The sequence below is a fragment of the Lutra lutra genome, chromosome 1, assembly GCF_902655055.1.
Source record: "Lutra lutra chromosome 1, mLutLut1.2, whole genome shotgun sequence".
In the NCBI taxonomy this organism is placed as follows: domain Eukaryota; kingdom Metazoa; phylum Chordata; class Mammalia; order Carnivora; family Mustelidae; genus Lutra; species Lutra lutra.
The window spans coordinates 125,776,981-125,793,494 of NC_062278.1; the positions used below are offsets into that span (position 1 = coordinate 125,776,981).

Genomic DNA, 16,514 nt, shown 5'->3' on the forward strand with positions numbered 1-16,514 from the left:
AAAAGCAGACAATCCAAAATATGGGCAAAAGATTTGAACAGGCACTTTCACAAAAAATTTAAGCCTGAATGTTAAATAATATATACAAATAAATGCTCAGCCTCACTAGTGAGCAGGAAAATGAACTTTAAAACAACAGTGAGATTTAATTGCACGTCTCTCAGATTGGGAAGATCCTGACCATAACCTTGTGTGGCAGCGCCCAGAGCAAATGAAACTCTCCTGCATGGCTGGTTGGAGGACAAATAGCTATAACCACTTTGGAAAATGGTCCAGCATTATCTAGAAAAGCTGCAGAGACATCTGCCCTATGACTCAGCAGGTCTACTCTTAGATGTGTGTCCTAAGACAGGCATGGCTCTGTGCACAGGGAGACTTGGGGAAGGATGTCCATAGCAGCGCAGTTTGTAATTGTCCAAAGCCGGACTCAGACCAAGTCCATCAACAGTAAAAGAGATCAATTATTTAGTATATTATCTTGCAATGGAAGGTTATGCAGCAATAAGACTGGTTGGATTACATGAATTTTATTTACATAAAGTGAAAAAGGCTGAACAAAAGAATATATTCAGTCTGATTCCATTTGTAAAAGTTTCAGAAGGCAAATGAATTTATGTTTTTTAAGGCTGCATAAATACATGGTAAAGCTATACAGGACAGAGAATTAATATTTAAAAAGTAAGAGTAGTGATTAACTGCTGTCCAAGTGGGGCTTGTGGTGGGAACATCTGGTGTGCCCGAAGTGTTTGTGTCTTAATCTAGGTGATGATGAAAGCAGGATATAGTTTATAACTTTCTGTCAACCCACATGTGTTTCGTGTTTTTGTGTGCATGTTATATTTTATAACACGATTTTTAAAAATATGTCACATCCTAAAACAAAATATCATCCCACTACATAAGGATTCGCTAATATCTCTCCTTAGCACAAGGTCCTGCCAAGCAGGTATGATCCCTTTTCACATACAGAAAAACTGAAGTTCAGATGACTACGTATTTTATTTTTCCACATAGGTTGGTAATTGCCAAGGGTGCACTAGGGAGTGATGGAGCTGAAGCCCCCTCCCAAGGCTCTCGGGGTCCTGCTCAGACTCTTTCCATGCTGGTTCTCTGTAGCTTCTGCCATGTCACTCTGGCTCTGAACTTGAAGTGTTCCATTCTCCAGTCCCTGAGCCATACTGCATCACTCATCAGCACAACCCACATCTTTCCCAAAGTAGGCCTTCCCGTTCCTCCTAGACCCAACCCTTCACATCTCCTTCCCACCTCCCACCTACCTGGTCCATGCTCCAGCCCCTCCCTTCATCTTTGATTCACAAGATCCCCTGTTTGGGCATAAGAAACTGCATGTCACTGTTGTCCCATCCATGATTAGAGGATGATAGTGCCTCTGCTAAGTCCTGTGCAGGAGGAGGCCATCATGTACCTTCCTGTGTTCTGACCCTAACTGTCCACACTGCCTTCTGGGCGCCTTGTCTGGCCACCCCCTCACAGCCCAGGTCTCAGGAGAAGTATGACTTGGGGCTATTGCCAACTGGAGAAGCACATGGTGCCTGGAGCAGCCTTTACCCATGCCTGAGGGGGCTGGCCCAGCAGGAGAGAATGCCCGAGTCTGCCCCCACTCAGGATGAGGCTCAGAGAGTTTCCAGGTGGCTGGGTGGTCACTGTTGGCACATACCACACACTCCTGCTCTCCCTTGCCTAGGAATGTACCAGGTGATCGGGGGTATCATCTCTCCTGTCAACGACCACTACAGGAAGCAAGACCTTGTGGCTGCCCACCACCGGGTGGCCATGGCCCGGCTGGCCCTGCAGACGTCTGACTGGGTCCGGGTGGACCCCTGGGAGAGCGAGCAGCTGCAGTGGACGGAGACAGTGAAGGTGCTGAGGTAACAGCAGAGCATGCTTTTGTGTGATGACCAGAGGTCATGGGACACATCTGTAGAGCCCTGCGGTTGAAAGTAGGGACCAAGTATGAAGTAGGGCTTCAGCCAGGCTTGCTCAGCCAAAATCCCAGAAGTGCTTCCTCTCAGAGGCAGAGAGACCCACAGACCCACTCTCAAGCAGGGCCAGAGTGAAAACAGTCAGAACCCACTGCCTTTCGGGATGCACTTTCTGGAAATGTTCAATCTCGATTCAGAGGGTTGTCTCCTTGGGGTCCAGTGCAGCCACCTAGTAGCTGTGAGACTGGGCATTTAACGTTCTGAGACACATTTCTCACTTGCAAAATGGGGACAATAAAACCTAATGAGGACTTTTTAAATGTAAAGAACTTTTCTGTCCCAGAACCCCGTTAGAGGATTCACTAAGTGGGACCTTCTATCATTGTCATCACTGACTAGGGTGAAAACTATATCTACCTCATAAGCCATCTTTTCTAATTGTACAAATTCTGGGCTCTATAAATCTCGACTTTTATGTAAAATTTTAAAAAGCCTATAAATCTAGAAAGTTGCTTGGGACCTTTTCCTTTTGGAACTGCTATAGGCACCCAGCAGAAGTAATTGGCTGTTTGAAAGCCTTGAGAGCCCTGGGAGCTGGGGCAGTGGGTCACTGACTTGGGTCTGGGAAAGGGTCCTGAGAGCTTACCAGAGAAGCAGGAAGCCCTGTCCAGCCTGGGGGTCAGAGGGGCCCGGGAGGTGGGCCTGTCTCTCACAGGCAGCCGGCTCTGCTGAAGGGACTGCAAACTGGGCGTTGTGTCTTCTCTCTGTTTGGAAGCACTAGGACTGGACAGTGTCCAGTAATTGGCAGGCCTGTTCCCTCATAAATCGATTTAGGTTTTCATTTTTTACTCATCTTCACAGTCACTTGGTTGAAAACTGTTTACCTTTTTCTTAGATTAAAGGTAAACATTTAGTTACAGATCTTGGCTCTGATTATTTGCCTTTTTCTTGGGAAAGAACAGCGAAAAGCATTCAGTAGCAATTCAGTGCTACTTCAGAACCTCTTGCCAAATTAAAAGAAGAGCAAATATGAAATGACGGTTAGAATACATGCTCTTTTTTTTTACATAAAGAATAAATTTACACCTAGATCATCCCTTCAGAATAAGAAATAACAGCCAGTTCTCATCTCTGGAGGATAGCAGAGGGGAAGACACACAAAAGAGTAGAAAATCCAACAAATCGTTTAGCTTTAACACGTAGTCACAAAGACGCTTTCCTCCTTCACCCTGTGAGAGGCAGTGTGGCCTAGGGCCCAGATTTGGAAGTCCAGTTTACTAGATCAGGGACTTGATGTGAGTTAGCATCTCTGAGCCTCAGTTTCTCGCCTAATAAAATGAGTGTGACACCACCTACTTCTCTGGGGCACTGCGTGAATTAAATGGGATGATGTGGGCAAAATACCTGGTTTATGGCAGGTGCTTAATAATGTTAGTTACCTTCCCTGCCTCCCCAACACTGGCCCAGAGTTTATCCTCAAGACAGATAAGCCATTCCTGGATAAACCGGCCACAGAACTATATAATATTGTTGCCGCTTCTGTTACAAAATGCAGGTGTGAGCTGAGATTTTACGATTTTACATGTGCTTTTTCTTTTTCTTACTCTATTCTTTAGTCCAGTGCTTCTCAGCCCTGGCTGCACCCTGAATCACCTAGGGAGCTTTCAAAAGTATCAACTTCTCCCAGAGACTGGGATGTCACTGGTCTGGGATGGGGCATCAGAATTTTTAAGGGCTCCCTAGTGATTCTAATGCTTGGCTAGGATTGAGGCCACCGTCTCAGTCACAAACTATGTGAACCAGGCTTATGATTAGTACCAAGATCCATCCAAACCAGTGGGCCCTGGCTATAGGAATCACCTGGGAAACTTTTTTAAAAATGCTCATCTTCCCCACCCCCAGGAATTATGATTTGTGGGTGGGGTTTAGGCATGGGTATTTTTTTAAAGGTCCCCAAATGATAGATTTTGTGCAGCCAGGGTTGAAAATCCACTGATACAGACAACACAGTGTTGCTAATAACTGATCCCATTCTTTTTTTCCAACATTTAGAGTGAGCTTCTCAGAAAATTTGATTATTAATGTTTTCCTAAAATTCCCCAAGCATTTTTCTTTTTAAGATTGAAAATCTGGTAGTTGTAAGGTTAGGTGATTCTAGAAGCAAGGTAATAAACCACCCACCCTTTGCTCCATTTAGTATCTTCCTGACAGAGTCAACAGGGGATTTGCATCATAGGGACAAATAGTGTGACTATGACAAATGTCACTATGAAGTAAATTCACAGTAGAGTTCATTGAGGATTCTTTTTCTACTTATCAGATTGCTTATTTTTACTTTTTTTTTTTTTTTTTTTAATCTAGGCCAGCTTTCATGCTTTTAGGACATTTGATAACTTACTTTGCTCACCTTCTGGAGCTGTGAGGGGAGGTCCTTAGTCACAATGCCATTTGATGTGGCCCATCATCATGGTCACCGTCACTACTGTCATCTCACCAACCCCTCTGCAAGCATGATCTTACGCTATCTTCCTTTTACAGATGAAGAACCAGGTTCAGAGAGGCTAAGTTAATCAAAGTCACAAATGAGTGGCAGAGCCCCCATCTGAGTCTGAAGCCACACTTACGGTCCTCCTCCAACCAGAGATCTACTGGTGGGCGCACAGAGGGGCTGACTCTGTTCCTGCCACAGGGACCCTCTGACCAGGCATGCCTGGACTGCGAAGGACATGGAAAACTTATTCCCAGTGTCAGCCCTCATGCCCGGGGCTGGGCACACTGGGACACCACTCAGGCAGACAGGAAGAAGCCACGGGCACTGCCCCACAGAGGCCCAGTGGAGGTCTGTGAGAATAATTATTCACACATCAGAGTTCAGAGAGCCAGCTAATATTCAAGTAGGGTCAACTTGAACCAGGATCTTCAAGGTAAATACAATAAAATGACAGTCACCACTTGTACTGATCACCTGTTTGTGCCAGGCTTTTCTAGGTAGGTTAATATCTAGTCACCTCAGCAACTCTGAGAAGTAGGTGGTTTTAGTCCCATTTTACAGATGGGAAAATGGAGGTTCTGAAAGGGTCAGTAACATCCACAGACTCCTACAGTTAGAAAGTAGAGGTGAGACTCACACCTATTTCAGTATGGTGTAAGATTCCAATCTAATTAGGAGTGAATCCTCAGACTTGAAGCTTACCAAAACCAAAGCAGACAATAATGGAAACACAGAGTCCAACTAGACCCTGAGAAGACTTAGCTGAGTCTCTGAGATCATCAGAAAAGACTAGGGGCCAGAATTAAATGTATTTATTGGTCCACTCCTTCCATCATTCCTGAATTCAGCAGATTTTAGGTAAGCAGTTCCTGAGAACTAAAACTATAAGGATGAATTAAATGAGCTCACCATTCACAGAAAAACTGCTAAAGTTGACTGGGTTCTTTCTGTGGACTGGCCGGTACTAAGCTGCTCCATGAATCCTCAGTGCAGCTCACAGGGGTGGGTGCGGTCATCGTCCCCCATTCTACAGATGAGGAAACTGGAGGCAGATTGCTTAAGCAGCCCACCAGAATTCCACAGCTGCTGGTTGGAAGCAGAATTCCAACCAAGCAGTCTAACTGTAAAGCTTAACCTTTACACCATGCCTTCCCCCCAGTGATGATCAGCCCTGGGCCACTCGCCCAGCACTGGGTAGGGTAGGAAGCGCTTTTTCTCTCACGGTCTGGTGATGCTCAGCAGGGAGGTCAACATCAGCTTCATGATGACCAATAAACAGTTGAGGTCAGTGAGGCTCTGAGTGGCAGTGACTCATCCAAGGTCATACAAACAAGAAAAGTTAAACTCGAACCCACCCAGTCTAGCTGCAGAGCCCCTGCATTCCCCCAAACACAGCTCATAAATGTATAATTCAGTAGGTGGAAGAGTGCATTGATACAAGATGTGGTGACTACCTGTGTTTGATCAGATATGTCTTGATTTGCACACTGATTGCTAAAAGAGCCAGGCATGCCAAGCCGGCATGAGTCTAATCAGATCTGAAATGCTAACACCAAATGAGACTTGCTCCGTCCTGCCCGCTGTTCCGTGCACGTTGCGTGCACAACTCCTTCAATCATCGTGACCACTAGTGAGAGGCACACACGGTCACTCTTCCTTGTCACACAAGTGCTGAACTGTCTGCACAGAAAGCAGTTGATGGCCTCCCAGGGTCACCCAGCTGACCAGCGGGGGAGCTGAGATTCAGCCTAGGCAGCCTACCCCAAGAAGTCCTGAAATACTAGTTGAGAACAAGAGTGAGCTGTGGGCCACGTACCGTGTAGTAGCTGACTCACTCTCAGAAAAGTCTAAAAGGTTGGCGTTGTCCTCACTTTACAAATGAAAGGTTTTATTTTGAACCCACATGTGTCTGATTCTCAGAGCACTCATCCTTAATCCCTACTCAACGTTTTTTAAGTGAGGTATTTAAAGACAGTGTTAAAAAAAAAAAAGTAGAACCACGCTCATCCCCCCACCCCCCACCTTCCACCAGGGCTCACAGAAGGCAGTGGAGGGTTAAGAGGACCCGATCACATCCGGTTTCCATCCCAGCCCCTGGCACATAGCAGTAGGCCCTCCACAAACATTTATGGAACGAGCTACCTACCTAAAATGGACAAAAGCAGGTGGAGACTTAAAAACAGACCACTGGGTGGCTTTGTGGGGATGGGCACACCCTGAGCCCATGTGTTTGCAATGCAGGCATCATCACAGTGAACTGCTCAGATCTCTGCCCCGGAAGGAAGGCCCAGACCACGGCAGGGCTCGCTGCACAGCCCCCACAGGTAGGTACGGACCCTCTTGTCCCTGGGAGGGGGAGAGGTCAGGGATGCGCAGGACCCACTCCCAAGCAGGATAAGGATTCTGAGGCTTGCCGGGCTGTGGTGACACTTCCCAGGCTGAAAGGTCATTGTCAACAATCTGCCACCATCTCTTATAAATCGGTTTGCTAATTTAGGATTTTCTTCTCCAAAGGAGTTTACCTACCCTTGTGACTTGTGCTTGTGACCTGGATTACAGTCAGGGCTACACAGGGATAAACTGGTGAGTGATGCTGGGCTCCTTTAAAAGCCTGAGCCTTTCTGAGTACAAATGTGCCATTCTGATCCTCAAACAGAAACCTGTTTTTAGGGGAATTTCAGTCCATGTGGAATGTCCTTTTAATTTGTAACCCTAGGTTTCTACCCTGTTGTCAGCTCCTGGTGTTTGATGGAATCTTACTAGTTGTGACTTTGAAGTATTTTCCCTCTCTGATGGCAGCCCTGGTACTAGGGGTCAAGTGTGTAGGCCCCTCGTGAAAATAAACAGGAGTCCCTGGTGATGGAAGGGCAGGATGTGACATGGTCCGGGACTTACTGGTCCCGCCCCGCTGAAACCCCAGCAGGTGCATCTATGGGGTTTTCCTACTGCATGTCTCTCAACTGTGGATGGTGTGTACCAGTTCCAGATCAAAAGGGCTCAGGAATGTCACAGGTAAACCAACCTAAAATTTCCTGCAGGACTTTTCAGAGCCTTTACTATGATCATGTGCATTGTGACTCTACAAGAAAGGGAACTAGCTTGTGGCCATTATCACTTTTTAGTCATGGGACCCTTTTCGACACATATTGGTGCCCCAGAACACAGTGCCCTTCCCCACCCCAAACAGACTGGAAGGCGCTCTTCTAAAAGAACTCGAAGATGCTACCAGGCCCTAAAGGTTTCATGCAGCAGTCCTCAAATGCTGGTTAAAGGATCACTCACCGGCAGAATCACCTATGAGGTGTATAAAAATTTAGGCCACAGCCCAGGCCCCCTGAGTTCTGGGAATCTGGATATTTAGCAGGCATGCTGGGATTTGCTTTATGGCCAATTCAGGGGACTGCACTAGAGTAGGAATCTAAGAAAGCAGGAGGTCCAGCATCTCCTGTGTAATCCTCTGGTGTTTCTGCCTCTCTTCCCCCATCTTCCAGTCTTGGAGCATAGGCAGCATTCCTTCTCTCTGAAGCATCTCTGGCTCAGCAACTACTTCTACCAGAGTTAGGAGACACCCACTGAGCACCTCCCCAGGCCTGGCTTTGGACTCAGGAAAACAAAGGTAGCCTCCCCCAGCCTCTGACCTAAGGCTACAGACAGGCTGTGAACGGTGTGGAGTCCAGGCATGGATTAGGAAGGCTGCCTGGAAGAGGAGACACTAGTACCAGGACTCAGGATAAGTATCTTCTCTGGGATTAGGGACATTCTGGGCAGAGGGGCAGCTAGGCAAGTCACAAAGGCAGGAAATGGCATAGGTGCTGTGCATTCCTTGCTGCTAGGGAATGCTGGAGCTTCCAGTGACAGGCAGGGACCTCCAATGATGTGGGAGGGATGCCACACACAGGCTCCCAGCCTCTCACACTTGCCCTCTCTGCACCTGCTTCCAGAATCCCTGTCTTAGGTCTTTGCTGGGTGCCTCTCCTCCCCCCTTCCCTCTGACTCCACTTTTGAAAACTTACCTGTCCTCTTTGGCCCACGTGGACCCATCTTCCTGTGAAACCAGTCCCAGCTCGTTTTCACGGAGACAGGCTCTCCCCCTCCCTCAGCCAAAGCTCACCCGCATTCTTTACAAATTTATTTTTCTAGGGGCTACTCTGTTTGGCCCTGTAATGTTGGGAGTTTTTTCTTTATCCCTTTTCTTGCTATTCAGGCCCTGGGTCCTGCTCATCTTCGTTCTCTCCTAAAGTAACTGTTAAAAAAAGAAAGTTCATGTTGAATGAAAAGTGGGCTTTTCAATTTACCAAAATATATCAGGGGCTTTAAAAATGTTCATGTCCTTTGCTTGATATATTCCCCTTCTAGGAACCAGACAGTGGAAATAATTAGAAATTGGGACAAAGATTTATGTAGAAAGATGTTTAGCACAGCAGTTTTTATAATGGCAGAAAATAAAAGCAACCTCCATGTTTAAGTATGAGGGAACGTTTAAATTATTCTGTGTACACAGGACAAATAATTGAGACAAAAGGTTTTTGGAGGAAGGCTTATGAGGTAAGTGGGAAAAATCAGGATATGATTCTGTATATATAATCGCAAGTATATAAAAATGTAAATATACTTGTACATCTATTTGCATGTCTAAATCAATAGAAAAAAAACAAAAAATACAGGAAAATATTAAGTTTTTGTAGAAAGCAGAATTGTTGGGGTGCCTGGATGGCTCAGTCATTAAGCGTCTGCCTCCAGCTCAGGTCATGATCCCAGAGTCCTCGGATGGAGCCCTGCACTGGGCTCCCTGCTCATGCCCTCTGTCAAATAAATAAATAAATCTTAAAAAAAAAAAAAAAAAACGAAAGCAGAATTATTGTTTTCTACATTAAATACATATTTTCCATACATTTTATAATGGATATAGATTTCATGTTTGTAATCAGAGGGAAAAACAGTCCACAACACTAGAACAATGAACAAGAGGAAGGTGGAGTTCTTCCTCAGCTGAAATCTCGCATCTGACCAGGTGGCCTGTATGTTACTAGTAACATATTTGTAAAGGACCACTTTGTGTGCTGTGTATTTCGTTGGACGCTCATCTCCTCTGGGACTGAAGATTACAGGCTGAACTCAGCATGTTATGGCAGCCAGAGCCCAGCTTCGCCCATCACTCCCATGATCTGCGGTCCTCCTTGGACTGACCCAGTCATGCGGGCCGCCCGGTTCTGGGCTGCTTGGATATGACACATGGGACGGAGGATGCCTCGGTTGGTCCTCTAGCAGCCTGATGGTATGTGTTTCTTTTGTGCAGGTGGTCCCTGCCCTTAGCTGTTGAGGCTGAGCACAGCTCAGCAGCCTTCAAAGGATTCCCTGTCCGCACAACCAGAGCAGCCACTCCCTCTGATTCCATCTTGCACCAATTTGATCCACAGTGGCCTTGTCTAGTTACTTTGGGCACCACCCTTTATCCCTGGCTTGAGCTCTGGTATCCCGTCCACTCAGAGTCTCACACTCCTCACACATGGCTATGTGCCCATACCCTGCACTAGGCCAGAAATTCACATCACTCAATTTCCAGAACTTCCGCAGGAGGTCATCCCCATTTTACAGCAGAGGGAACCGGCCTGGCTGCTAGAACTCTCCCAAGCTTCCTGCAGCTCTGAAATGGAACCCAGGGCTGACTGACCTCAGGCCTGGGTGTTCTTAATATAAACTGGACTTCCAAAGAAAAAGGTCCCAGTGGCACTTCCCTCACTTTCCATGTAAATCTCTGCTTTTTAAAGCCTGTGGCTAGGGGTGCCTGGATGGCTCAGTGTGTTAAAGCCTCTGCCTTCGGCTCAGGTCATGATCCCGGGGTCCTGGGATCGAGCCCCGCATCGGGCTCTCTGCTCAGCAGGGAGACTGCTTCCCTTCCTCTCTCTCTCTGCCTGCCTCTCTGCCTACTTGTGATCTCTGTCTGTCAAATAAATAAATAAAATCTTTTTTAAAATAAATAAATAAATAAATAAATAAATAAATAAATAAATAAAGCCTGTGGCTATTCCAAGAAAGCACACTGCCCCCAAAATACCCATGGACATCCGATGTAGGTCAATACATCATGGTTAAGACAAATCAGATCACCAGCCTTTATTCAGCACCTCTGACTTAGGCACCCAGTGTGAAGAGTTTGTAGCAGTGATGTGAATGGATTTGAAAGAGATAGACAGTGGTTTCTGAGGGCTGCCCAGAGTGGGAGTCCAAGGCACATGTTGCCAGAAGAAGTGATTACCCCGCAGACATGCCTTTGATTTGGGGGATGGGAAGGTGTGGTCACTTGTCCCCTGTAGGCAAGAGCTCACGGTGAATTGTATTCCTGTCACTGTTAATAAATCAAATAGTGTCTAATATTGAAGCCATTGTGTGGAAACTGTTCCCACAAAAATCCACCAAAAGAGGAAAGGGGGTATCTTCTGTTCTTTGACCTGTGGGAAAGGGAGGGGAGGACAGTATGCTCCAGGCCTCAGGAGACCCTACAATTAAATGCCCATCATTTAACCTCTCCCATAGGAAGAGCACGTAAAAATCACGCATTTGTTTAAAAGGTCAAAAGCTGGTCTCTTGTTATATTACAGTGGTTGAATAAATAAGAAATTGGAGTAGAACCTTAGGGATGGAAAATAGTTCAAATCCACATATGTTGTGAGCAATGGGTCCAGCCCAAAGTAGTGGAAAGTGTGAGTTATTGAATAATTCTTAAACGCAGTTTTACTGATGTTAAAAATACTCCCTATGGAAAAAAACCATCCATAAATGTTGAATGGACATGTGGATGAATGTGTTAGTGGATAAGAAGGTGGATGGATGATGGATGGTACTTAATACCTATCACACTCTGTTGATAGGTGTTACTCTGTTCTAAGCACTGTTCTAAGTACTTCATACTTATAGTCTCATTCAGTTATAAAATAGTCCTATGGGGTAAGTACTATTAATATCCTCATTTTAAAGTTGAGGTCACACAGCTGTTGAATGGCAGAGCCAGGTCTAAGGTGTCTGGCTTTAAAGTCCTAGTTCTTAACCATGGACAGACAATTTATGAATACATGTATCAGTGTTTGAATATCCTTTCATTATAGCAATATTATGCTGCTAAGAGTGTTTGAAAAGTCTGTTTCTATAATTATATCTGCTTCTTCAAAATCAGTAAATAAGTCCAGTCCTCAGTGGGGAGACTGAGGCCCAGAGAAGGCTGGATCAGCCCCATAGCAGCCAGGGCCTGACTGAGGCTGAATTCAGACCTCCCCATGACCCCTCCAGTTTCTCACTTTCCGTCCCACAGCTGATCTAGTGCTCCTTTGTAAACTCATCTCTCTGATCCATGCCCAGATCCTTCCAGGTTTCCACAGAAGAGGAGCCTCAAGCCACCATTTACATCAGCTCTTTCCCCAGCTGGTGGTATCCCTGAAGTCATTCCTCCCACTCCACCCCATCCCCCACCCCAGCTTAGGTTTCCCAGTGACTGAGAGCTGCCAGCTCTAGGAACACAGCCTTTGCCATTTACTGAAGCTAGAATCGGCTTCGAGGAGGACCAGAGATCCTAGTGGCTGCTTCTAGCATAGACTTGATTTTCTCCTTTCCACATCAACCCCTTCAAAAGGGACATGACCTTGAACAGTGCCAGGAAAATCCAGGAAGGGCGTCGGGGTTCTGATGCATATACAATTCCGCCAGCAGGAGGCGGCAGAGCCCATCATTTACAAATGCCCCACCCGGAGGCCGGAGGTCTGGTTTGAGTCCTGCCTCCTCCTCTGCCTGGAGTGACCTCAGGCAGGCAGGTTTCCCTCTCCGCAGACCGGGCACAACAATAACGCCTACCACGTGAGATTGTTCTGAGGATCAGAGGAGATTAAACCCATAAAGCGCTTAGCAGTGATGCTCCCGGTGAGCACCCAGTAAACATTAGGCGTCCTTTCATCATCACAACCATCTTTCTGTTAGAACAAATGCCAAAGGATTATCCACATTGATCAGTTGTTCTAGCTTTGTTATATTGAAAACAGATGAAAAGGTCACTAGCTGTTGATTATCCCAAGAACCTTTATGCTGAGATTTACTTCCAGAAGTTCCAGGTGTTAGGGCTGAAATAAGATTGTGAGAAGGGCGGTGACTTGGCTGAGACCCACAGCTAGCACTAGGATTTTACAGCCTTATAGGTCCACAGCCGCCTTCAGACCACCCTGCCGTGGGGTCCAGCCACTGCACGCAGACTTGTGGTAGAATACTGGAGGAAAACAAACAAACAGGCCATTGTGTATTTCTTGGCGCCTTACCAATAGTAAACAAAAGACTTATTGATTATTACTTAACAACTGTATGTCCCTGAAGTCGCTCCAGATTCACTTACATGCTTTTTCTTTTGCAGTCATGAACACACAGACACCGAGTTCCCAATACATTCCCAGAAAAGCATCCTGTGCAGTTTTCAGACGGAATATGATGTTATCTTTACTGGCCGTGACCCTTCTGTAACCTTGTTGGCCTCCGCCCTTGTTTTTCCAGCTGTGCCAGAGCTGAAGCTGCTCTGCGGGGCAGACGTCCTGAAGACCTTCCAGACCCCCAACCTCTGGAAAGACGCACACATCCAGGAGATCGTGGAGAAGTTCGGTGTGGTGTGCGTGAGCCGCACAGGTCACAACCCAAAGGAATACATCTCGGGCTCGCCCATCCTGCACCAGTACCGGCACAACATTCACCTGGCCAGGGAGCCCGTGCAGAACGAGCTCAGCTCCACGTATGTCCGGCAGGCCCTGAGCCAGGGGCACAGTGTGAAGTACCTGCTCCCAGATGCCGTCATCACCTACATCAGGGACCACAATCTCTACACCAGGGACAGTTCCTGGAAAGGCAGCAGCACCCAGAGGAGTGAAGGAAAGACAGGCTGGGAAGAGTCCACCACTCCACAGAGCTCCTCCTGACCAAAGGGCAGTCAAGGTCTTGGGCTTTTTTTTTTTTTCTTCTCATGTTTCCTTTATTTTACTTAAGCAAAGAGTTGACTTCAGAGGCATCTTCTGTCCGAGGAAGATACACGTTTCTTTTGGGAGGAGGAGCAGGTGCCGACATCTCAAGAATGGACTTTCTCCAAAGAGGTTAAAATGGCGAGACAGGTCACTAGAACTAGACCACAGCTCTCAGAACCTGTCACTGCAGAGGCCTTCTTGTTCTGTAAGGGGTGACTCAGGCATGCGCATCAAAGGCAGTTCTGCGCCAGGCAGAGCCCCTGAGGGTCAGCTCAGAACTGCCCACACACATTTTTTAACTAGAACCAGGTGCGGATGCCTGTGTTGATGGGAGAGACTTGACAGGATGCTAATTACCAAAGAGTGGGCTTTGTCAACGCCTTGTTCCAACAAAATAATACTAAGTGAGGAGTCAAAAATTTGGAAACAGCTCTTAACTACCGTCTGCCTGCATAAGCTGTAGATACAATTTTAAATCTTTCTAAGAAGTGACCTTCAAACAGTATTTTTGATACGGCAGATATTTTTAACACGACTTTTTTTTAATAAATGCCAGGACTCCTGATTTCCAGGTTTCTAAAAAGGAACTGAGGTAAAACAGATGCCTTGACTGTTTGAGAGGATCTTTTTGAATGTTTTATGACCGCCTGCCTGTTTGAATATTGGCAAAGAGATAAATAATAAATTGACATCGAAAGATATTAATGAAAAGTTTCTCTTTTTTCTTCCTTTGTTATATTATTAATGCCTGATGTACCAGCTGTTGCTCTTCTTTTTAGCTACCCCATGAAATTTGCCACTGTTCCAGTTGAACTGACATGAATTTAAAAGTTTCTGTTTCCAGAGACAAGCAGTGGGGAAAGCAGTTGCTTTCCAACACATTGTAACGACTGGGTAGTCTGAAGCTCTGGGCCGAGGGCTCCTTTCTGGGGGGCCCTAAAGGATAAGAAGAGGAACTTCACCCGTGTGCAAGATTGTCATTCCACTCCACCTTAAGAGGTTTTAATTGGACTAATTCGGTTTGAGTTTACCCTTTACATCTGCTCACCAAATGACTGAATGCATTCAGAATGGACCACTCCATACTTTCACATGGGTTCATCCTTGCTGCAGGTGTCGTCATGCAGAAAAACAAAGGGCCAGCCAGGAAGAATTCCTGTCTCCCCAGACATATCCCAGCTTTCGTGTGTGTGTCACGATAGCAAGGAGTAAAGTAGGCAATCAGGATTTCCTGGATCTAGTGTAGTGGGGCCCTCCTGTGGGGTGGGGAGGGTCCCTAGACCCCCACCCCTGCCACCTCTAAAGCTGCTAGCCCTTCCCCACCCTGACTGTGCTCTGCACTCCAAGGGATCTCTGAGAATCTTGGTGATGTAGGTGAATAGGAATCAAACAGCCTTGTCCACAGCAAGCTGTGTGACTTGGACCAGCTCCCTTCCTTCCTATCAACCTCGGTTTCCCAAACTCTAAAATGTGGCGGTTCAACTAGATCATCTCTAAATTCTCTTCTAGCTCTGATTTCCTGAGGCACTGAGTGCCGTCCTCCAGCCTGGCCACCCTGCTTGGGGTCCAGTTCACTTCTGGCCACATTGGAAGTTCTCCAAGGGCAGATGGTCTTTGTTTTGTTGGCTGAAGTATCCTAAGTGCCAAGAAATTTGCTGTCCCAAACGCAGTGGCAGGATTTGCATCCCCTAGGAACTGGACAGAAATTCAGACTCTCGGGCTCCACCCAAGACCTGTTGACTCAGAATCTGCATTTTAATAAGATTCCCAAGCCATTCAATGTTCGGGCCTAGAACAGTGCCTGTTAAAATAAATATTAGCATTATTTTTAGTAGACTGCATATATGGTTGAAATATATGATTGCATCACGTTTACTCTGGTGACTATCTTCCTCCTCACCCTCTGAGCAACAACTTCCCACTGTTCTATGTGGATTATAGAAAGAACACAGCTGGAGTGTCCAGAGAAAGTGGTGGTGAGCGATCCTGGGGGTTTGATGCAGGGTTTCTCAACTTGAGCAATATTGACATTCTGGGCCAGATCACCCTTTCCTGTGAGAGGCTTCCCTGGCCACTCTCCATTAGATGCTAGGAATACCCACCGCCACGTGTAAATATAACAACAAAATGCCCCCAAGGCCTTCCCAAATGTCCTCTGGGGCACAAAACAATCTCCCTGGTTGAGACCCGCTGGTTTAAGGATACAACTGGTTTAAGGATACGACTGCTGCCTTTCTCATCAGGGCAGATGAGCTGACAGCAGCTTTAGAATACCATCCTCTTATAAAGGGTAGTTTGACAGGTGTCCCCACCACTCACAAAGTCGTGTTTATCCTGGGGGACACAGTGCTACTGACAGTGGAAATTAGAAGCCATGCCCTTGATGCAGAAGCACCCCCAACTTCAGTCTCCCTTACTTCCACATGCCCTGAGTGACTCTCTCCCGTGTTTGTCCAGGCTGAGGCTTCCTAGCACGTCCTGAGCTCTCAATATGGACAGCCACAGCCTGGCAAGCAGAGACTCAAGGAGCAGAAACTAGAAGTCTTGTGATTATAACTTTTGTGATTTGGAATTCAGGGTTCATTCATTTAAATCATTTTTGGTGCACCTCTCATGTACCAGGCACTAGACAACACTAGGAGTATAATGATGAATAAAACAGACCTTCTCTCCACTCGTGAATCTTACAGTCTGGTGGGAAGGTGGAGAGGAATCAAATACTCCCAGGACCAAACATCTTATTACAGACAGGGATGAGGGTTCTGAAGGCCAACACACAGCATTCCTTGCAGCCAGAGACCCAGGTTCACCATGAGGTTAAGCTGAAGCCATAGTCCCTCACTTGCCCTGTCCTTTTCCAACACCCTGTCAGGGGAGGGGGGAGGGTGCTAATTGTGTGGATATCTAATTTCACATTCATCATTTTTATTTTTCTGAAAAGTGACCTTCAAAATTATACAAAGTATAGACTCCATAAAACACTGGGGATTCATCCTGATGACAGAATCTAGAAAGTAGGGAAGAGAAGATGGACCTGAAAGATGGATTCACAAAACTTGGGGATAGATGGAGGCAGTTGGGCTTTCAGACAGAATG

At 46.4% G+C, this 16,514-nt stretch overlaps 1 protein-coding gene across 9 annotated transcripts in view; it reads left to right on the forward strand.

Moving 5' to 3' along the window:
• The window catches only part of NMNAT3 (nicotinamide nucleotide adenylyltransferase 3), a 115,997-nt gene extending 101,878 nt beyond the window's left edge, over positions 1-14,119 (forward strand). For 4 of the 9 annotated variants that reach the window (XM_047735653.1, XM_047735671.1, XM_047735676.1 and 1 more), the window contains 3 exons: positions 1,706-1,889; positions 6,676-6,758; positions 12,961-14,119. In XM_047735653.1, the coding sequence (XP_047591609.1) occupies positions 1,706-1,889; positions 6,676-6,758; positions 12,961-13,376 (683 nt within the window). In that variant the 3' untranslated portion in view covers positions 13,377-14,119. The other 5 variants (XM_047735714.1, XM_047735721.1, XM_047735705.1 and 2 more) reach the window with 5 other exon arrangements.
• The last annotated feature ends 2,395 nt before the right edge of the window (positions 14,120-16,514 follow it).